Source organism: Muntiacus reevesi, chromosome 1, assembly GCF_963930625.1.
Source record: "Muntiacus reevesi chromosome 1, mMunRee1.1, whole genome shotgun sequence".
Classification (NCBI taxonomy): Eukaryota; Metazoa; Chordata; class Mammalia; order Artiodactyla; family Cervidae; genus Muntiacus; species Muntiacus reevesi.
Window position 1 is genome coordinate 154,991,739 of NC_089249.1, and position 24,277 is coordinate 155,016,015.

The window sequence follows — 24,277 nt, forward strand, 5'->3', positions numbered from 1 at the left end:
AGTTATTCAGCACCTTGATCAGAGCCAGGCACACGGTAGGGAGAAGCGCTGGGAAATTAAGAAATCTGTAAAACAAGCCCAATTCAGCTCTTCAGTCAGCACGTGCACCTGCTTAAACAGCTTTAGAGCGCGACCCCGGCGGACCAGGTCCCCGGCGTCTCAGAGGCGCCCGAGCATGCTCAGTTGCCAGAACGCGGGCCGGGTTGCGTGGAAAAAGCGCGGCGGAGTCCCAGCCCGGCAGAAACCCGGCAAGGGAAGGGGTTCGCTCCGAGGGGGCGGGGCCTCGGACGCACGCTCGCTCCCAGCCCGCCCCCCAGCCACGCGCCACGCGCCGGCAGTCTACACGCCGGCTGCCCGTTGCCCTGGCAACCGTCGCGCAGCGTCTTCCTGAGGGAGCTTCTGTCAGCCCGCGGATCCCATCGCCCGCTCCCCACTGACCCGCAATTTTCGCGTGGGCTCAGAGGCGGAACGACAACAAAAAATGGCGGAGCGGAGCCAGACGGCGCCTGAGGCAGGTCTGTGGGGGCGGTCGATCAGGGGGAAGAGCTGAGGCAGCATGGCGCTGTCCTGGGCCCTAGGGGACAGGAGACTTGGGCCTGGCGCTACTCCTGAAGAGGCGCCCTCTGTGTTTGCGCGGTGAGGTTATGACCTCGGGGTCAAGGGTCAAGGGAGGAGCACACCCCTTTGAGTGTCGGGCGGAGGCTAGCCGTCGAGGCGTAGTGGGAGTGTAGGAGAGTGTGTGCACTCTTTGGAGTGAGAAAGGGCTGGACCCCAGGGAAGACCTGTGTTGAGGGCTGATTGTAGGGGGTAGGCTGCGTCACGGGAGGGGTTGTACACAATCCTGTGGACTATGGGAGGGTCCTCTGAAGGGAAAGGGACTCTAATTCTGAGGAGGCAGGTTAAGTAGGAGGAGTGTTACTTTAGTTTCAGGCAGTGCCATGGAAAGGCATATATGAGTATTTGTGCTTCAGGGAAGTGTAGTGACTGAGGGTCACCCCTGTCACAGAGAAAGTATGCAAGTCCTCCTATGAGTCCTTAAGAGGACAAGAGCCTTGAGGGGACACCCAGCCCTTCAAAACCCTACCAAAGGAGGCTGGAGCCTGAGTGTGGGTGTGTATGGGGTCAGTAATCTTGAAGGTCATTCAGAATCACAGAGGGATGCACATTCACGTGTCTGTGGGTAGAAGCTGGTCTTTAAAGTGCAGGGAGACTAACAGGCAAGGAGACCTAGGATTCTGTTCCTGAGGGGACTGCCTTGTAAATTTGGCTGGCTTAGAGAGATAATGACCTAAGCCTTATAGGGTCATAGAAGAAAGGGCTTTTACAGTCCTGTGTATGTGGGAGGGGGGTTTGTCCCTAATAGGGATTGGGAGCTGAAGAACTGGAGCATCAAAGTGATAGCTGTGTGTGTGTGTGTGTGTGTGTGTGTGTGTGTGTGTGTGTGTGTGTGTGTGTGTGTGTGTGTGTATAGAAAAGCAGTGGCTTTGGTGAAAGCCATTGTGTGGTGGTGGGTGATGGAGTGGTATCCATAATTTTGTATATGTGTCCTGATTGGGTATTTTGGTTACAAGAGTGACCCACTTGAATTATCCAGCCCTTTGGGGGTAGGGGAGGGAGGTCGCAGTTATGGTAAGACCATACAGTGACTGAAACTGGAATCTGTAAGAAGCGATCAAGAATGATTTAAGAGATCATTACCTCTTAAGACCTGCATGGTTTGTCTTTCTTTCATGGCATCTCTGTTCTTGCACCAAGTAAGTCCTCTACTTATTTTATAGTTTAAGCTCCCTCAACTTGAACATGCTCATTCCCTTTTTCATACTCCACCCAACACATGTTTCAGTGCCAACTATTCTCTAGGCATCAAATTAAGCACTGAAAACTCCCTGCTTGTAATTCTCTTACCCTATTCTTTTTCTTTTCTTTCCTCCCATAGATTTACTGCCTTCACACATATAATTTAATCTATTTAGTATTTTTATTGCTTACTGCCTCATTCCTCTAGAATGTAGGATCCATGAAGGCAAGGGTCTGTCTTGTGTTTATTAATTCCACATTCCTAGGACCATACCTTGTGTAGTTATTAATAAAAATTTTTAAAATTAATGAATAAATGACCTGATATTGTCTAGGTGTTCAAGGAGTTTCTCTGAGGAAGTGAAATTTTAGTTGAGATATAATAGAGATTGAATAAATGAAGAGATGGGCAAGGAGTGGTCCAGGCAGAGGGAAACCATGTGCAAATACCCTAAGGTAGGAGGAAGCATGATGTATTATATTTAGGGAACTGAAAGAAGACAAGTGTGGCTGCACTTAGGGCAATAGGAAGACAAATGAGGTAAGCTGAAGCAGATCTTGAAGGGCCTTAAAGGCTAGGATAAGAATTTTGGTCAAAAATCCAAAAATGGAGGGAAGGGATTAAGAAATGTTTAAAAGGCAAAATTAATAGGACTTAGTGAAAGATGGGAATGTGGGGGAAGGATATATCAAAGTGTACTTCTAATTTTTTATTTTGTGCAGCTGAATAGTTGGTGATGCCATTATGGAGATAGGGAGTCCTGAAAGGGATCTTGGCTGGGTTTGAGAGGGAAGATCATGTGTTTAGTTTTGGACAAATGGAATCTGAGGTATCTTTGAATTATCCAATAAGTGGAGAGATTGGCAAGGCAGTTGAATATATAAGAAAAGTCTGGGGTAGCATGGAGTTAATTAGTGAAACCATGAATGTGGATGAAATTGCCTAAAGGGTGTGTAAAGAGTGTAAAGAGAAGCAGCTTGGGATGAAGTGTAGAGCAGTTACAGTATTTCAGTGCATTCTAAAGAGATAGATTAAAGAGGACAGGCAAAAGAATGTTTGTGGCATGTTCAACAGCTTGAATGCTTCCAGGTGATATAAAAAGGAAGACTGAAGAGCTAGATTTAGAGCATATTTAGCATCATTGTTGTTGTTGTTATTCAGTCACTCAGTCCTGTCTGAGTCTTTGTGACCCCTTGGACTGAAGCTTGCCAGGCTTCCCCATCCTTCACCATCTCCCAGAACTTGCTCCAATTCATGTCCATTGAGTCGGTGGTGCCATTCAACCATCTTGTCCTCTGTTGTCCCCTTCTCCTCCTGCCTTCAATCTTTGCCAGCAACAGCATCTTTTCTGAGTTAGCTCTTCTCATCAGGTGGCCAAAGTATTAGATTTTTAGCTTCAGCATCAGTCCTTCCAATGAATATTCAGGGTTGATTTCCTTTAGGATTAACTGATTTGATCTCCGTGCTGTCCAAGGGAATCTCAAGAATCTTCCCCAACACCACAGTTCAAAAGCAACAATTCTTCGGCACTTAGCCTTTTTTATGGTCCAACTCTCACATCCGTACATGTCCTTGATAAGAGGAAACTGATGAAGGTATGAGCCAAACTAACTTCTAAATCACTAATCACTGGCTCAATCTTTGTTTCTTAAGTCAGACTCCTGAGAGAGAATCTAATTGCCACACATTACCTTTTCCCACTAGACCATGTCATAGATCACAAGCCAGTATAGGATTGATTGTCTTTGAATTGGGTGTCCAGCTATTGCTCTCTGGAGACACCTGGTACAAAAATATGTGTATCTGGTGATTTCTCATCTCAAGAGCAGTAGCTGAAATTTATGGAGTGTTTATGTGCAAGACATTGTACTAAGTGCTTTAAATGTTTTAATCTACTTCAACATCATAGCTACACTCTAAGGTATTATCTTTATTTAATATGTGAAGATGTTTTGGCACAGAGAAGTTAAACAACTTGCTCAATCTGCAAATAATTAATGTAAGATTATAGTTCTTTGGCTATTTTTGACATTATCTGGATTCATTACTTGTCCTTCTGTTTGTATTGCAACATATTGCATACTGACGAAATAATAGCCATGATGAAAATTCCTTCCCTACAGAAAACATTCCAAGCTAAGCATACATTAACAAAGTGAAGTGGAAAGAACTGGGGCTCAAATCCTTGTATAAATCTTGTTTCTGTAACTTATTAGATGTGGACCTCAGATTCAAAATTTCTGAACTTAAAGTTTCCTCTGTAAAATGTGGATGATATTTGCAGTATAGTTGTGTATGGTAGAGATAATATATATGAAGGGCCCAGTAAATGGTATTTCCTTAATTCTGCTGAAGTTTGAATAAAAAAGCTCAGATATAATATATATGTGTGTATATATATATATATATGTGTGTATGTATGTACTTTACATATACAGTGGAATTGAGAAATAGATTTAAGGGACTAGATCTGATAGACAGAGTGCCTGATGAACTATGGACAGAGGTTCCTGACATTGTGTAGGAGACAGGGATCAAGACCATCCCCAAGAAAAAGAAATGAAAAAAAGCAACATGGCTGTCTGAGGAGGCCTTACAAATAGCTGTGAAAAGAAGAGAAGCCAAAAGTAAAGGAGAAAAGGAAAGATGTACCCATTTGAAAGCAGAGTTCCAAAGACTTGCAAGGAGAGATAAGAAAGCCTTCCTCAATGATCAGTGCAAAGAAATAGAGGAAAATAATAGAATGGGAAAGACTAGAGATCTTTTCAGGAAAATTAGAGATACCAAGGTAACATTTCATGCAAAGATGGGCTCAATAAAGGACAGAAATGGTAGGGACCTAACAGAAGCAGAAGAGGTGTCAAGAATACACAGAAGAACTGTACAAGAAAGATCTTCACGACCCAGATGATCACGATGGTGTGATCACTCACCTAGTGCCAGACATCCTAGAATGTGAAGTCAAGTGGGCCTTAGAAAGCATCACTATGAACAAAGTTGGTGGAGGTGATAGAATTCCAGTTGAACTATTTCAAATCCTAAAAGATGATGCTGTGAAAGCGCTGCATTCATTATGCCAGCAAATTTGGAAAACTCAGCAGTGGCCACAGGACTGGAAAGGTTAGTTTTCATTCCAATCTCTAAGAAAGGCAATGCCAAAGAATGCTCAAAACCGCACAATTGCACTTATCTTACACACTAGCAAAGTAATGCTCAAAATTTTCCAAGCCAGGCTTCAACAGTATGTGAACGGTGAACTTCCAGATGTTCAAGCTGGTTTTAGAAAAGGAAGAGGACCAGAGATCAAATTGCCAACATACGTTGGATCATAGAAAAAGCAAGAGAGTTATAGAAAAACATCTATTTCTGCTTTATTGACTATGCCAAAGCCTTTGCCTATGTGGATCACAACAAACTGTGGAAAATTCTTCAAGAGATGGGAATACCAGACCACCTGACCTGCCTCTTGGGAAGTCTATATGCAGGTCAGGAAGCAACAGTTAGAACTGGACATGGAGCAACAGACTTGTTCCAAATTGAAAAATGAGTACGTCAAGGCTGTACATTGTCACCCTGCTTATTATTCTATGCAGAGTACATCATGAGAAACGCTGGGCTGGAGGAAGCACAAGTTGGAATCAAGATTGCTGGGAGAAATATCAATAACCTCAGATATACAGATGACACCATTCTTATGGCAGAAAGTGAAGAAGAACTAAAGAGCCTCTTGATGAAAGTGAAAGAGGAGAGTGAAAACATTGGCTTAAAGCTCAACACTCAGAAAACAAAGATCGTGGCATCTGTTCCCATCACTTCATGAAAAATAGATGGAGAAAGAGTGGAAACAGTGGCAGACTTTATTTTTTGGGGCTCCAAAATCACTGCAGATGGTGACTGCAGCCATGAAATAAAAAGATGCTTACTCCTTGGAAGAAAAGTTATGACCAACCTAGACAGCGTATTAAAAAGCAGAGACATTACTTTGCCAACAAAGGTCCATCTAGTGTGAGGGTTGGACTATAAAGAAAGCTGAGCTCCGAAGAATTGATGCTTCTGAACTGTGGTGTTGGAGAAGACCCTTGAGAGTCCCTTGGACTGCAAGGAGATCCAACCAGTTCATCCTAAAGGAAATCAGTCCTGAATATTCATTGGAAATAATGATGTTGAAGCTGAAACTCCAATCCTTTGGCCACCTGATGTGAAGAACTGACTCATTTGAAAAGACCCTGATGCTGGCAAAGATTGAAGGCAGGAGGGGAAGGGGATGACAGAGGAGGAGGTGGTTGGGTGGCATCACTGACTCAATGGACATGAGTTTGAGTAAACTCCAGGAGTTGGTGATGGACAGGGAGACCTGGCATCTGCAGTCCATGGGGTCGCAAAGAGTCAGACACGACTGAGTGACTGAACTGAACTGATGTACTTTACAAGTAAAAACTTGGTTTAAACATGGTTTAAACATAGTGATTGATATGAGACATTTCTTTTCACTTTTCTTCATTAGCATAATTGATTTTCTATCAAAAGAAAGACAGGCATCAAGTTTTGGAAAATATTGAATTGTTAGCCAAACTGTGTGTGGTGGGACAAGTCTCTGTATGAGGTGAATTTTGAGGAATTTCCTGAAGGAGTGAAGAGATACATACTTTTTAAAAGCATGCGGGTGTCTCCATAAGGGCCTTCCTTGATGGCTCAGACAGTAAAGAATCTGTCTGCAAAGCAGGAGACTGTGATTCAGTCCCTGGGTTGGGAAAATCCATGGCTATACACTCCATTATTCTTGCCTAGAGAATCTGTCTGGCAGGCTATAGTCCATGGAGCTGCAAAGAGTAGAACGTGATTGAGCGACTAAGTATACACCAGCTCTAATAAATAGATGGTCAGATTTGCAGAAGGAATTTTTGTCTTGTAAATATTATACTTTTAAAATAAGGACATTGTTTAGAATTTTTCTTCTTATCCAAAAATTTGACTATTAATAACACTACAAAAGATACTTATTGCTAACTAAAGGTAGAGGTATTAGTCTCAGGCTAGATTGTACGTGCTTCAGTTTCTCAGAGTCTTCTGCCTTTCCAGCTATCATTAAGAAAACTTTTGTTCTAAGTACATGCTAAAATAATTGACTTTATTTTATTGCCAAGTTTGTTGGGTTTTTTTTTGGAGGCCCACGTAGAGCAGAAATTTTATAATGATGCAGTCTGTTAAAGTGACCTGAACCTTGATTACTTTTTCTGTGAACAAAATGGGTCTTCTTTTAAAAGCAGCTTTACATTATCTGAAATTATCTATAGACAAAATCTTGAAATTTTAAAAACCCTTAGAAATGAGAATAATGTTTTCTGTCTTTTTTTAAGTTGGGCAAAATATTTAAGTTTTTTTACTTTAATTTCCTTATTTGTAAGTTTGGGATAGTAACACCTACTATGTTACATAGGTTTTCATATTCCATGCAGAGATACTGTATGGAAAGTGCAGAATGTTTATACCCTCAAAGAAATGATAGCTTAATTGGTGAGTGCACATCTTTGTGTGTGTGTATGTGTTTGTGTGCCTTTTCCTAAAGACTTACTAGTAAAACCACCTTTAAAAGCAGAGAAAATCCAGGTCTACAGTCTCTTATAGGGCAGCCTTGCATGCAAAAAGTTTTCAGAATTCAGATTATTTTTTATTATGGAACGGCAGTGCTGTCTTATGTAATGGCTTATGTACCTATGCATTTCGTATGTACTCTTTGTTATAGAACACTTCCAGTGAAGGAAGGGGGAGTGCCCTATAATCAAACACATTAATTACATTTACACTAATTGAATTAAAGTTATGAATAGCTTCACATCAATTTAAGTTTTACTAACAGATTAGTTTTGGCATTAAGGTTGTGAACAAAAATTACTATTTTTAGAGACTTAAGGATTTTTCAATTTTAGAAGAGGGACTGTGGACTAATATAATTTTATCCTTTTTAAAAAAATTTTTAAAACTTCAGGTTATTTTTTGTCACGTTTTTATCTTTTGTAACATCACTGTGCTGAGCTTTATGAAAAATACCAAAAGTTTTGGAACAGAAAACACCTTTTATTTCCATGATGTTTATGTGCTTATTTCTTCTAAGGAACTCTGATAATATCTATATTTCTGAGATCTATGAATGTTGTATTTGGCTTCAGTTTCAGTATCTTGGGCTTCCCTGGTGGCTCAGTTGGTAAGGAATCCACCTGCAGTGCAGGAGACCATGGTTCAACTCCTGGTTTGGGAAGATCCCCTGGAGAAGGCATAGGCTACCAACTTCAGTATTCTTCGGCTTCCCTGGTGGCTCAGCTGGTAAAAAATCAGCCTTCAGTGTGGGAGACCTGGCTTCGATCCCTGAGTTGTGAAGATCCCCTGGAGAAGGGAACTGGCTACCCACTTCAGTATTCTGGCCTAGAGAATTCTGTCCAGTCCAGTCCATGGGGTTGCAAAAAGTCAGACACGACTGAGCAACCTTCACTTTCACTTTCAGTATCTTGGTTCAGGGTCATTTTCAAAGGAGAGATACTAGAGAACTATAGCATTCAGTTAGAAGGATGCCAATATTTTGATACATATTCTTAACAAAATCATAGCTTTATCTTCAAGTCATTTAAGAACAGCACAGTCTTCTATGATTTTCAGAATATTTTTATTAATTGTTAAATTTCACCAATGGAGCAGGTATTAATTTTAGTATTGATTTAAGAAGAATTTTCATTCTTAAGAGAATTTAATTTTTTTGATTATAAAAAATTATCTCAACTATGAAAGCTTGTGATAATTCATTAATGGTTTTCACCTTATGGGAATATGATAAATTTTACTTTTTACATATCCCATTTATTTAATGGGTTCAGAGAAATTTTTCTTTTTTTTCAAACTGTAAAGGGAGAAGTTTTTATTTGTCTTATATTTTTGAGAAATATTGATTGTGAGTATTTGACTCTAAATAGGCTTTCAAAATAATGTGCTTACATATCAATTGAAGGAAAATAAAGCAAGCAAATGCAAAGATACCTAGAATTTTATATAAGAATAAAAATTTTTATGTAGGATTGGAAATTCCTAGATAAAAACTTTCAACAATGTTATGGAAAAATACCTGAGATTTATTGTAGAGGAATGGGAAAAAACAATCTGCAAACAATTGCAGTTTACTTGCCTTTTTTTCAGAAGTCTTAGAAATCATTCATTTGAAGATATTAGTCTGTTTTTTTTTTTTGTTTGTTTATTTTTATTAGTTGGAGGCTAATTACTTAACAATATTGTGGTGGTTTCTGTCATACATTGACATGAATCAGTCATGGATTTACACGTGTTCCCCATCCCCATCCCCCCTCCTGCCTCCCTCCCCATCCCATCCCTCTGGGTCTTCCCAGTGCACCAGCCCTGAGCATTTGTCTCATGCATCCAACCTGGGCTGGTGATCTGTTTCAGCCTTGATAGTATACTTGTTTAAATGCTATTCTTCATTTGAATATATTATTCTCTATGTCAGACTTTGCAGAAGAAATCACTTTGCTGTGGACTATGTTATTAATTTTAAAAATTACTCGTTCATATTTCTGTTTTTGTTCCAGTACCATAGTGTTTTGATGATTGTAGCTTTGTAGTATAGTCTGAAGTCAGGGAGTCTGATTCCTTCAGTTCTGTTTTTCTTTCTCAAAACCATTTTTGCTGTTCAGGGTCTTTTGTATTTCCATACAAATTATAAAGTTTTTTGTTCTAATTCTGTGAATAATACCATTGGTAATTTGATAAGGATTGCATTGAATCTATAGCTTCCTTTGGGTAGTAAAGTCATTTTCACAATATTAACTCTTCCAGTCCAAGCACATGGTATATTTATCTGTGTCATCTTTGATTTCTTTCATTAGTATCTTATAGTTGGCTGAGTACAAGTCCTTTGCCTCCTTAGGTAAGTTCATTCCTAGGTATTTTATTCTTTTTGTTGTCGTGGTAAATGGGATCATTTCTTTGGTTTCTCTTAGTGATCTTTCATTGTTAGTATATAGGAAAGCAAGAGATTTCTGTGTCTTAATTTAACTTTATTAAATTCATTGATTAGCTCTAGTAGTTTTCTAGTAGCATCTTTAGGGTATTCTATGTATAGTATCATGTCTCTGCAAACAGTGACAGTTTTACTTCTTCTTTTCCAATTTGTATTCCTTTTATTTCTTTTTCTTCTCTGATTGTTGCAGCTAGGACTTTCCAAATAATGTTGAATAAGAGTGGCAAGAGAGGGTATCCTTGTCTAGTTCATGATCTTAGAGGAAATGCTTTCAGATGTTCACTGTTAAGAATAATATTTGCTTCTGGTTCAAGAAGGGAAAGTAGAAGGACATGCACTCATCTCCACCTGTGAGAGCACCAAAATTGCAACTAGCTGTTGAACAACCATCAACAGAAGGACACTGGAACCCACCCAGAAAAGATACCCCACATTCAATGGCAAAGAAGAAGCCTCTTTGAGATGGTAGGAGGGGTGCAATCACAATAAAATTGAATACCATACTCACTGGGTGGGTGACTCACAGACTGGAAAGCAATAATACCAAAGAACTTCTCACACTATTGTGAAGGTTCTGAACCCCACGTCAGGTTTCCCAGCCTGGGGTTCTGGCCAAGGGAGTGGGAATCCCCAGGGAATCTGGCCTTGACAGCCAGTGGTATTTGCTTATAGGCCTTCCAGCGGACTGAGGGAAACAGAGACTCAAGTCTTAGAGGAAACAAACAAAATTTTCATGCACTAAGACCCAGAGGAGAGGAGTAGTGACCCTACAGGAGACTGAATCAAAACCTTACCAGACAAGCAAAAGTTAAGAGAATTCAACACCATTAAACCAGCTTTATAATAGATGTTAAAGGAACTTCTCTAGGCAGGAAACACAAGACAAGGAAAAGGCCTATGGAAAATAAACCCCAAACAGTTAAGAAAACAGTAATAGAATAATACAGATTAATAATTACCTTGAATGTTAATGGATTAAATGCAGGAACCAAAAGACATAGTCTGCCTGGATGGATGAAAACATGTGCATATTTGCACTTCCACTTACCACATCACTCTGCCTGACTCCCTTAGATTGTATGTAATTATTTTATATTGTTAAATTAATCATGTTCCCGTTATGGCTTACAATTGTAATTATCTTTTATTTTTTATCTGGCTATTGACTATGAAAACTGGTAAACACCTTTTACATTGTGACTATAACTATTACTCACTTAATACCTTGTATCATGTTTGGTCAACAGAAAAATAATAGAACTCTGTATCACCAAAAAGGTGAAAGTGAAAGTCACTCAGTCCTGTCTGACTCTTTGTGACCCCATGGACAGGGGAAACAGACTCTTGGAGGGCACAGACAAAACTTTGTACACACCAGGACCCAGGAGAAAGGAGCAGTGACCCCACAAGAGATTGAGCCAGACTTGCCTGTGAATATCAAGGAGTCTCCAATGGAGGTATGGGTCTACAGTGTCCTGCCAGTGGGTCAGGGGCACTGAATACAACAGTCCTGGAAGCCCTGGTGGATGCTCACATAAGTCCTTTTGAAGAAGGTCGCCATTACTGCTATTACCCCTACCATTACCATTACCCCTGCCAAACTACAGGGAGGGAACACAGCCCGACAAGTCAACAGAAAATTGGATTAAAGATTTACTGAGCATGGCCCCACCCATCAGATTCCCCCACAGCCAGTCCCTCTCATCAGGAAGCTTTCACAAGCTTCTTATCCTTATCCATCATCAGGGCAGATAGAATGAAAACCACAATCACAGAAAACAAACCAAACTGATCACACGGATCACAGCCTTGTTTAACTCAATGAAACTATGAGCCCTGCCATGTAAGTCAACCCAAGATGAATGGGTCATGATGGAGAGTTCTGATAAAATGTGGTCCACTGGAGAAGGGAATGGCAAACCGCTTCAGTTTTCTTTCCTTGAGAACCCCATGAACAGTATGAAAAGGCAAAAAGATATGACACTGAAAGATGAACTTCTCAGTCAGTAGGTGCCCACATGCTACTGGAGAAGAGTGGAGATATAGAATGAAGATGCTGAGCCAAAACAAAAACAACACCCAGTTTTAGATGTTACAGGTGATGGAAGTCTGATGCTGTAAAGAACAATATTTCATAGGAACCTCGAATGTTAGGTCCATGAATCAAGGTAAATTGGAAATGGTCAAATAGGAGATGGCAAGAATGAACATTGACATTTTAGGAATCAGTGAACTAAGATGGACAGAAATGTGTGAATTTAATTCAGATGACCATTACATCTACTAATGTGGGCAAGAATCCCTTAGAAGAAATGGAGTAGTCCTCATAGTCAACAAAAGAGTCCGAAATGTAGTACTTGGATGCAGTCTCAAAAACGACAGAATGATCTCTGTTTGTTTCTGAGGCAAACCATTCAGTATCACAGTAATCCAAGTCTATGCCCCAACCACTGAAGAAGCTAAAGTTGAATGGTTTTGTGAAGACCTACAAGACCTTCTAGAACTAACACCAAAAAAAGATGTCTTTTTCATTATAGGGGACTGGAATGCAAAAGTAGGAATTCAAGAGATACCTGTAGTAACAGGCAAGTTTGGACCTTGAAGTACAAAACGAAGCAGGGCAAAGACTAACAGAGTTTTGCCAAGAGAACACACTGGTCATAGAAAACACCCTCTTCCAACAACAAAAGTGACGACTTTACACATGGACATCACCAGATGGTCAATATTGAAATCAGATTGACTATGTTCTTTGCAGCTGAAGATGGAGAAGCTCTATACAGTCAGCAAAAACAAGACCAGGAGCTGACTGTGGCTCAGATCATGAACTCCTTATTGCAAAATTCAGACTTAAATTGAAGAAAGTAGGGAAAACCCCTAGACCATTCAGGTATGACCCAAATCAAACTAAACGATTATACAGTGGAAGTGACAAATATATTCAAGATATTAGATCTGTTAGAGAGAATGCATGAAGAACTATGGACCGAGGTTTGTAACATTGTACAGGACGTGGTGATCAAAATCATCCCCAAGAAAAAGAAATACAAAAGGGCAAAATATTTCTTTGAGGAGGCCTTACAAATAGCTGAGAAAAGAGGAGAAGCAAAAGGTGAAGGAGAAAAGGAAAGATATATCCATCTAAATGAAGTACAGTTCAGTTCAGTCTCTCAATCGTGTCCAACTCTTTGTGACCCTGTGGACTGCATCACGCCAGGCCTCCCTGTCCATTACTAGCTTTGGAGTTTACTCAAACTCATATTCATTGAGTTGGTGATACCATCTAACCATCTCATCCTCTGTTGTCCCCTTCTCCTCCCGCCTTCAATCTTTCCCAGCATCAGAGTCTTTTCAAATGAGTCAGCTCTTCGTATCAGGTGTCCAAAGTATTGGAGTTTCAGCTTCAGCATCAGTCCTTCCAATGAATATTCAAGACTGATTTCCTTTAGGATGGACTGGTTGGATCTTCTTGCAGTCCAAGGGATTTTCAAGAGTCTTCTTCAATACCACAGTTCAAAAGCATCAATTCCTCGGTGCTCAGCTTTCTTTATAGTCCAACTCTCACATCCATACATGACTACTGGAAAAACCGTAGCTTTGACTAGATAGACCTTTGTTGGCAAAGTAATGTCTCTTCTATATAATAACAAGACAGGATAAGAAAACCTTCCTATGTGATCAATGCAAAGAAATAGAGCAAAACAGTAGAATGGGAAAGACTAGAGATCTCTTCAAGAAATTAGAGATACCAAGGGAAAATTTCATATGAAGATGGGTACAGTAAAGGACAGAAATGGTATGAACCTAACAGAAGCAGAAGATATTAAGAAGAAGTGGCAAGAATAAACAAAAGAACTATACAAAAAAGATCTTCACGACCCAGATAACCACAATGATGTGATCACTCACCTGGAGTCAGACATCCTAGAGTCCGAAGTCATTGGGCCTTAGGAAGCATCACTACAAACAAAGCTAGTAGAGGTGATGGAATTCTAGGTGATCTTTTTCACATCCTAAAAGATGATGCTGTGAAAGTGCTGCACTCAATATGCCAACAAATTTGGAAAACTCACTAGTGGTCACAGGACTGGAAAAGGTCAGTTTTCATTCCACCCCCAAAAAAGTCAGTGCCAAAGAATGTTCAGACTACTACACAATTGCATTCATTTCACATGCTAGCAAAATAATGCTCAAAATTCTCCAAGCTAGGGTTCAACGGTACATGAACCAAGAACTTCCAGATGTTCAAGCTGGATTTGGAGAATGAGGAGGAACCAGAGATCACATTGCCAACATCTGTTGGATGAGAGAAAAAGCAAGAGAATTCCAGAAAAACATCTGCTTCTGATTCATTGACTATGCTAGAGCCTTTGACTGTGTGGATCACAACAAACTGTGGAAAATTCTTCAAGAGATGGGAGAACAGACCTCCTTACCAGCCTCCTGGGAAACCTTATGCAGGTCAAGAAGCAACAGTTCGAACCAGATAGGGAAAAATGGAAATAATGGACCGGTTCCAAATTGGGAAAGGAATACTTTAAGGCTGTATATTGTCACCCTGCTCATTTAACTTATTTGCAGAATACATCATGAGAAATGCTGGGTTAGATGAAGCACAAGCTGGAATCAAGATTTCCAGGAGAAATATCAATAACCTTAGATATGCAGATGACACCACCTTTATGGCAGAAAGAGAAGAGGAACTAAAGAGCCTCTTGATGAAAGTGAAGGAGGAAAGTGAAAAAGCTGTCTTAAAACTCAATGTTCAAAAAGCTAAGATTATGGCATCTGTCCCCATCACTTCATGACAAATAGATTGGAAAACAATGGAAACATTGATAGACTTTATTTTCTTGGACTCCAAAATCACTGCAGATGGTGACTCCAGCCATGAAATTAAAACACACTTGCTCTTTGGAAGAAAAGCTATGACCAACCTAGATAGCATATTAAAATGCAGAGACATTACTTTGCCAACATTGGTCTGTCCAGTCAAAGCTATGGTTTTTCTAGTAGTCATGTATGGATTGAGAGTTGGACCATAAAGAAAACTGAGCACCGAAGAACTGATGCTTTTGAACTTTGGTGTTGGAGAAGACTCTTGAACTGAGAAGACTGCAAGGAGATTAAGCCAGTCAGTCCTAAAGAAAATCAGTCCTGAATATTTGTTGGAAGGACTGTTGCTGAGGCTGAAGCTCCAATTCTTTGGCCATCTGATGTGAAGAACTGACTCATTCGAAAAGGCCCTGATGCTGGGAATGATTAGAGGCAGGAAGAGAAGGGACATGGGAGGATGAGATGGTTGGATGGCATCACTGACTTGACGGACATGAGTTTGAGCAAGCTCCGGGATATGGTGATGGACAGAGAAGCCTGACATGCTACAGTCCATGGGGTCGCAAAGGGTTGGATGTAACTGAGCAACTGAACTGAACTGCAGTATCGTAGCCTTCCAGACTTCTCTGTCCGTGGAATTCTCCAGACCAGAATACAGTAGTAGGTAGCTGTTCCTTTCTCCAGAGGATCTTCCCAACCCAGGAATCGAACTGGTTTCTCCTGCATTGCAGGTGGATTGCTTACCATCTGAGTCACCAGGGAAGCCCCCTGTAAGTAGGATTTAATAGAAAAACCTGTTATCACTTTTTAACACACAGATGCGTATCAGAATTATCTTGAAATTTTTTGAAAAATACAAATGCTCAGGTAGTGCTTGTTTTCTCCAGTCATGTTCTAATGAGCAGTCATGTTTAAAAACATCTGGACTATGTGATGATCTTTTACTTTTATCTAGTTTGTTTCACTTTTTATGTTTCATATTCATTACTCCCCTTTCATTTAGTTTATGTTCTCCAATTTCTCTGTCTCTTCTTTTTTGTTTTGATGATCTTTCTCAAGCCTTTATCAAGTGTAGTAGAAAAGCTTTTGTATAAATAAATATGTACAACAGACTGGTTCCAAATAGGAAAATGAGTATGTCGGCTGTATATTGTCACCCTGATTATTTAACTTATATGCAGAGTACATCACGAGAAACGCTGGGCTGGAAGAAGCACAAATTGGAATCAAGATTGCCGGGAGAAATATCAATAACTTCAGATATGCAGATGACACCAACCTTATGGCAGAAAGTGAAGAGGAACTAAAAAGTCTCTTGATGAAAGTGAAAGAGGAGAGTGAAAAAGTTGGCTTAAAGCTCAACATTCAGAAAACTAAGATCATGGCATCTGGTCCCATTACTTCATGGGAAATAGATGGGGAGACAGTGGAAACACTGTCAGACTTTATTTTTTGGGGTTCCAAAAGTCACTGCAGATGGTGATTGCAGCCATGAAATTAAAAGATGCTTATTCCTTGGAAGGAAAGTTATGACCAACCTAGATAGCATATTAAAAAGCAGAGACATTACTTTGCCAACAAAGGTCTATCTAGTCAAGGCTGTGGTTTTTCCAGTGGTCATTGTATGGATGTGAGAGTTGGACTGTGAAGAAAGCTGAGCACCGAAAAATTGATGTTTTTGAACTATGGTGCTGGAGAAGACTCTTGAGAGTCCCTTGGACTGCAAGGACATCCAACCAGTCCATCCTAAAGGAGATCAGTCCTGGGTGTTCATTGGAAGGACTGATGCTGAAGCTGAAACTCCAATACTTTGGCCACCTGATACGAAGAGTTAACTCATTGGAAAAGACCCTGATGCTGGGAGGTATTGGGGGCAGGAGGAGAAGGGGATGACAGAGGATGAGATGGTTGGATGGCATCACCGACTCAATGGACATGGGTTTGAGTAAACTCTGGGAATTGGTGAAGGACAGGGAGGCCTGGCATGCTGCGATTCATGGGGTCGTAAAGAGTCGGACATGACTGAGCAACTGAACTGAACTGAACTGAATGTAAAATTTAGAAAACTTATGAATTTTTGCTGAACTCAGAAAATTATGACATTTTGATTCCACTTGTTTAACTTAGTCTGAATAGAATGCTAGATTTCTAATTAAAAATAGATGTACAACAAACAGCAAAGGTTTACTATATAGCATAGGGTACCATAGTCAGTATCTTGTATAAACCTATAATGGAAACTAATTTGAAAAATAATATCTGTGTATTTGTTTAGCTGAGTCACCTTGCTGTGCACCTGTAACATTGTAAGTCAACTCTACTTCAATAAAATATATAAATATTTTAAAGAAAATTATGTCCTGATAGGAAACAATCAAAGATAAGCTTGTGATTCATTATTTTGTAATATTTGAATCATTTTTAAAAATATTTGAATAAAAATAATATTTGCTATGGGTTTGTCATATATGGATTGTCTTTATCATGTTGAAGTAGGTTTCCTCTGTATCCCCTTTCTGGAGTGTTTTTGTTGTAAATGGGTGTTGAATTTTGTCAGAAGCTTTTTCTGCATTTATTGAGGTTATCATCATGTTTTTATTGTTCAATTTGTTAATGTGGTGTGTCACATTGATTACTTTGCATATATTGAAGAATCCTTGCATCCCTGAGAAAAATCCCACTTGATCAAGGTGTGTGGTCCTTTGAATGTATTGTTGGATTGAATTTACTAGTATTTTGTTGGGGACTTTACATCTATGTTCATTAGTGATATTGACCTGTAATTTTCTTTTTTGTGATATGTTGTCTAGTTCTGATATGAGAGTAATGGTGGTCTTATAGAAAGGTTTTGGGAGTGTTCCTTCCTCTGCAATCTTTTGGAAGAGTTTGAGACGGATAGGTGTCAACTCTTCTTTAAATGTTTGATAGAATTCTCCTGTGAAGCTATCTGGTCCTGGACTTTTATTTGTTGGAAGTTTTTAAATTAAAGTTTTGATTTCAGTGCTTAAAATAATAGAGGCAAGAGTAGACATTCTTATCTTGTTCCTGATCTTAGAAGAAATGCTTTGAATTTTTTACCATTGAGAATGATATTTGCTGTGAGTTTATTGTATAATGCCTTTATTATGTTGAGATAAGTTATATCTATGCCCACTTTCTGGAGAGGTTTTTTTTTTTTTTTTTTTTTATCATAAGTGAGTGTTGAATTTTGTCAAACACCTTTTCTCTGAAGAAGAGCTAGTAGATACATTGTTATTGTTGGTGGGAGTGTAAATTGGTGCAGCCACTGTAGAAAACAGTTTGGAGGTTTTTAAAAAAACTAAAAAATAGAACTACCATATGACCCATCAATTTCTGTCCTGAGTATAAATCTGAAAGAAAAAAAAGTGCTAATTTGAAGATATATGCACCCCAATGTTCATAGAAGCGTTATTTGCAATTGCCAAGATATGGAAGCCACAGATGAATGAATGAAGAAGTGATATGCATGTACACATACACCCACACAGTGGGATACGACTCAGCCATAAAAGTGAAATTTTGCCATTTACAGCAATATGGATGCATGAGTGAACTTGGAGAGCATTATACTCAGTGAAATGCATTAGAGAAAGACAAAAGTGTATGATATCACTTATCTTAGGAATATAGAAAATGCAGCAAAATAGTGAGTATAACAGAAAAGAAGCAGACTCACAGATACAGAGAACAAACTTGTGGTTACTAGTGGGAGAGGTAAGTGGGGAGGGGCAATATAGGGTTAGGAGTTGCAAACCATTAGGTATAAAATAAACAGCAAGTATATATTATTCAATGTGTGAAATATAGTAAATATTTCATAGTTATTATAAATGGAGTGTAACATGAAAAGCAGCCCCTCATTTGGAGGTGTCCATCTCTTCATGCTACATTAAATGGTAAATAAGACCTGGGGTTTGCAGTTAAATAGGTAAGATATAAAATTCCAATTCTTTGGCTGCTATCAAAAAGTCTACAGACAATAAATTCTGTAGAGGGTGTGAAGCAAAGGGAAACCTCTTACACGGTTGGTGGGAATGCAAACTAGTACAGCCACTATGGAGAACAGTGTGGAGATTCCTTAAAAAACTGGAAATAGAACTGCCATATGACCCAGCAATTCCACTCCTGGGCATACACACCGAGGAAACCAGAATTGAAAGAGACATGTGTACCCCAATGTTCATTGAAGCACTGTTTACAATAGCAAGGACATGGAAGCAACCTAGATGTCCACTGGCAGACAAATGGATAAGAAAGCTGTGGTACATATACACAATGGAATATTACTCAGCCATTAAAAAGAATGCATTTGAATCAGTTCTAATACGGTGGATGAAACTGGAGCCTATTATACAGAGTGAAGTAAGTCAGAAAGAAAAACATCAGTACAGTATATTAATGCATATATATAGAATTTAGAAAGATGGTTACGATGACCCTATATGCAAGACAGCAAAAGAGACTCAAATGTATAAAACAGTCTTTTGGACTCTGTGGGAGAAGGTGAGGGTGGGATGATTTGAGAGAGTAGCATTGAAACATATATGTTATCATATGTGAAACAGATTGCCAGTCCAGGTTTGATGCGTGAGACAGGGTGCTCAGGGCTGGTGCACTGGGATGACCCTGAGGGATGAGATGGGGAGGGAGGTGGGAGGGGGGTTCAGGATGGGGAACACATGTACACCTATGGCTGATTCATGTCAATGTATGGCAAAAACCACTACAGTATTGTAAAGTAATTAGCCTCCAATTAAAATAAATAATTAAAAAATAAAATCCCAATTCTTCCACTTATTGTGTAACAGTGCTTCTATGAGACTCAGTTTTATTCATCTTTAAAATGGTGATACAGACCCTTTACTCTAAGTAGAATTATGAGGGTATATGTTATGCACATGATAGAGTAGAAATTCTACTAGTGAACTCACTGGATTGATTAATGCTTTCCATTCCGTGAGACATGCAGCTTCATATATGTTTGTGAGACTGAAGCGCTACCTACTGTGCTAATGAGGCACCTCATTTATGTTTAAAGAGGTTCTCTGATCATGTTGCTATCCCAGATATTGGACAAGAGCAATTTGGTAGATGTATATCATAAATACGTTAAGAATTTAAAATAATTTTAATTAAAATTGGAAATACCACCCAAAATAGTAATGGTCTAACTTCTCATCTTAGTAATGTCATTACCAGTGTACTGCCACAAGAATAGCAATGATTATGAGAAATGCTAGTAAAATTTTTCCAGTTTGGTAAAAATATTTGAACTTTACTATAAAAACCTATAAGAACTTACCTCAGTTTAGGTTTATTTGTATTGTGGGATCTTTTATTTGAAGCCTAGTATCTCTCATATTATGGAACTGGATGAAGAATAAAATGATTTTAAAAATTATTTTTTTGTGCCTAGTCTTAGTTGTGGCATGTGGGATCTAGTTCCCTGACCATCAATCACACCTCGCCCTCTGCACTGGCAGCATGCAATCTTAGCCACTGGACCACCAGGGGAGTTCTGAGAGTCAAGTGATTTAATAAATAGGGTGGATAATTTTTATTCCTTTGTCTAAAGAGACTGGATCTTTTATTTCAGTTTAATATAAAATACATGTAGTCTAGGGTGCAACTTCATGAAAGTAACTTTCCCTATATTCTGAGGAAGGAGTCAAGATCTAATTTTTATGTTTTTTAAAATTAATTTCTAGAAGTTAAATTTAATAAGTTCCTGGGGAAAATAAATATTACCTTTATCAGAGTTGAGACTAATTTTAAGTTGTTTTGCATTGATTATATCTTTTCTGTTACTAGGAGCCTTTTGTCTTATGACTAGATCAGTGGTTTTTTAGTTGATTGATTTTCTTCAATTAAGAAACTCAATAAATAATGAGGTATTGTGTATATTTTAATTGAAATCTGAAGTGTACATTTTGAGACATAGGTGTTGTAATTAATTAGTGAACCAGATTATCCCAGGGGTCAGATTCTTTTGGGAGAGGAAGGAGGTAGAAATTTTTCTTTATCATTTTGTGCATTCTTATATTCAAGATGATTTGAAGTTGGCAAAAAGATGTTCCCAGAAAGTAAAGAAAACTTTACATTGAAGTGCCTATCTTTCTGAAGAAATGAAACAAGTGCAATTTTTTTAAGGTTTCCAATTTTATGCTACTTCTCATTTAGGTTATCAAAAGTTACCAACTATTCTTGAAAGCACATTGCCCACTTAAAACTGTGAGATTGAGTTTTTTTGTTGTTCAAATGACAGAAGCATCATTATCCTGTAGGGAACTTCTCTAAATAATAAAGACTTTGAAATTTTATAGGTTTCAATCAAGTTGTCAAAAACAGAGTTAAGTGTTGTCAGGAGAATAGATAAATAAATGCCTTTTGTTTCTGTCCTAGCAAGCTAAATATTTTTATATTGATGATTTTATTTTTTCAAGCTCTTTATCTTTATATCTATCAATTCATTCTCTCTCTCTCTCTCTAACAGCCTACAAATTGGTAAACTCTCTAAGCTTTTCATCTTCAGCTTTCCTGATATTTCTGCTGCAGACTTTTCCTACCCTTGCCTTGTTCCAGTTAAGTAGAAGAGATTGGCATACTGAATAAACACTAGATCTTTGTTTTTTTTCTTCCTTCAGTCTTTAAAATCAATCTCTCTTTTATTATTTGGCTATGATCTATCCATGGGGAGATCTAATTCTTAGGTATTTCAGGTCTAAAGATGTTGTGCTATTTGAGTATCATGAATATTTAGTGTTAAAAAGAAGAAAGAGACTAAAAGTATAATTTAAAAAATACTTATGTATATGGAATTCCTAAAATCAGATTTGACTTTTAAATACTGCAGTTTTAAAAATTAAAAATGGAGATTTAAAATCCATTTTCTACTTATATTAGTTTTCTGTGTCCGAGAAAACTCCTTCTGATGAAAAGTAAAAAAATCCTTGGGTACATAAGGAGTCAGCACATTTCTTAGTTCTGAAGCTATCTTTCTCTTTGACTTGCAAGTTTTAATTAATCATTTTGGAAAAGTGTTAATAGTTATGTGTAATTTAAATAAACATGATTATTTAAAGTTGTTTAAGTTATATATAGCATTATTATATATAGTATTATTAAGTTATATATAACATTATATATAAATATAACCATACTTATCACATTCTTACTGGTATTCATGTTATTTTGTGTACATATTTCCTAACTGCACATATTCCCTTACAAAATTATAAGCAAATTTATATCAAGCACAGGCAATAATGGATAAGTCTCATGTCTGACTGGGCTTGTGAGTAGAACCTCCTCTTTCTTTCCATATTGGCTTCCTTGGGTCATGGAAGTATACTTTTAATTATTATTTTTTTATTATAATAAGACAAAATTTAAATTTGGCTTTCATACATAAAGTTGGCGCCTAAGAAAGCTGAAGCTCTTAACCTTTCTGCAATACATATCGTATTAATCAAAAAGTGTTAGTATTATGGTAAATGGCCTGTGGTGTTCTTTCCTGTCTCTTACCCACTGGTACCCCATAGTTAATTCCTCTGTGGACTGTCTAAATGACCATGTGTCAGAACTAGGATAGCGTACCTTCATAATTTTTTTACACAATAAATAATTTATAAATAACATGTATAAATAAATCACAGGTGGCAATGAATCAGGTAAAGTCTTTTTTCTTCTGCCTCAATGGCTATCAGCAAAATAAATTTTTCCTATCAGGAAAGATCTGGAGTACATCTCCCTTCATTCCATCATGCCATATTAAGTCTTTCTTAGACAAGTCATTGCAAACTGGCATCACATGGGATGGATCAAGCGACCAGATATATTTAGCTGGGCTTTTAAAGTTGTGGGCTTCCCTGGTTGCTCAGTTGGTAGAGAATCTGGCCTGAGATGGGGGAGACCTGGGCTCGATCCCAGGGTTGGGAAGATTCCCTGGAGGGGGGTGTGGCTTCCCACTCCAGTATCCTTGCCTGGAGAATCCCTATGAACAGAGGAGCCTGGTGGGCTGCAGTTCATGGGGTCACAAAGAGTCAGACAAGACTGAATGACTAAGTACAGCCCATGAAGCTGTATTTTCAAAAACATGGAGATTTCACATAAAAGTATAAATTTCTGGCTTCTCTTTAAGAATCAGGAGACTTGGCAAAAAGTGGACCTACCCTGATTCATTTTCACTTTTGGCTGGAGCTGAGTAGCTGTTGCCACCTTGTTGTTGTTCAGTCACTAAGTTGGGTCTGACTCTTTGTGACATCATGAACTGCAACACGCCAGGCTTCCCTGTCATTCACTATCTCCTGGAGTTTGCTCAAACTCATGTCCATTGAGTTGGTGATGCCGTCCAACCATCTCATCCTCTGTTGTCCCCTTCTCCTCTTGCCTTCAGTCTTTCCCAGCATCGGGGTCTTTTCCAATGAGTTGGCTTTTTGCATCAGGTGACCAGAATATTGAAGCTTCAGCTTCAGCATCAGTCCTTCCAAGGGAATTTTACATGATTTACTCTGCATACAAGTTAAATAGCTAAATAAGTTAAGTAAAGGTGCCACCGTTAGAAGGGGTCAAAGGCTTTCTGATATGACATGGTCTTCACCACTCACTATTTTCTCCTTACTTCCTTATTTTCATCTGGTGGTCACTGCATAGCTCATAACATTTGCAACTCGTGTTTTTCATTGTGAAAAAAGAAATTTATATATACATTGTTTTTTTCTTTCTTGTAGGCTAAGTTGAAAAAACCTTCCAATCAGGTTGTTTATGTTCTCCTTAGTCATAGAAGGCACTGTTTCAGACTGTCAGAGTTATCACATAATTTTTATAGGATCAGCATATCTATAAGCTACCAAGTTAGACAGTTTTAGATATAAATTATAAGTAAATTGTGTTATGTGGCTAGTTTAAAATAGCTCCATTTAATATAACCTTTATATTATGGAAAATTTCAAACATATATGAAGATAGAAAGGATAGTCTAAGAATTCCTACATACCCATCATCCAAACTCAGCAATTATCAATTATACTTATCTTTTTTACTGTCCTTCTTCCTCCTAGGACTATTCTGAAACATACTGAAGAAATATAGTTTAATCTATTTAAGTATTTCAATACGTACCAAGATGCATTCACTCTTTCTTCTCTCTCTTTACATGTATGTATGTATATAGCATACTATATGACATACATATGTATGATTATACCAAATATATATATATTCATAGCAAAAATATAATCAAATAGCAATAATTCCATAATATAAAATATCCATTTATTTTTCAATTTGATTATTTCATAAATTACTTTCTTCTTGCATCTTTTTTTTTTTTCCTTACAGTTGTTTTGTTTGAAGAAAGCAGATTGTTTTCCTGGATTTTGCTCATTCCCTTCCCTTGATGTAGCTCAACACATTATTCTGTCTTCTACATTTCCTATAAATGACTGGGTACATCTAGAAGCCTGATTAGATTTGGGCTCCTTTTTTCTAAAGACTATTTCAAAAGTGATTTTATGTGTTTCATTAAGAGGCACATAATGTTTGATTGTCTCTGTTTTAGTGATGCTAGCAGCCATTAAGCAGTTATACAAGATTCAGATTTA

The 24,277-nt window shown here is 38.3% G+C and overlaps 1 protein-coding gene across 1 annotated transcript in view; it reads left to right on the forward strand.

The window, feature by feature from the left end:
- The first annotated feature begins 556 nt into the window (after nucleotides 1-556).
- Nucleotides 557-24,277, forward strand: part of AGBL4 (AGBL carboxypeptidase 4) — a 1,390,412-nt gene continuing 1,366,691 nt past the window's right edge. Inside the window, exon 1 of the mRNA XM_065910427.1 lies at nucleotides 557-636. Within this exon, the coding sequence (XP_065766499.1) occupies nucleotides 557-636 (80 nt within the window). The remainder of the gene's footprint in view (nucleotides 637-24,277) is intronic.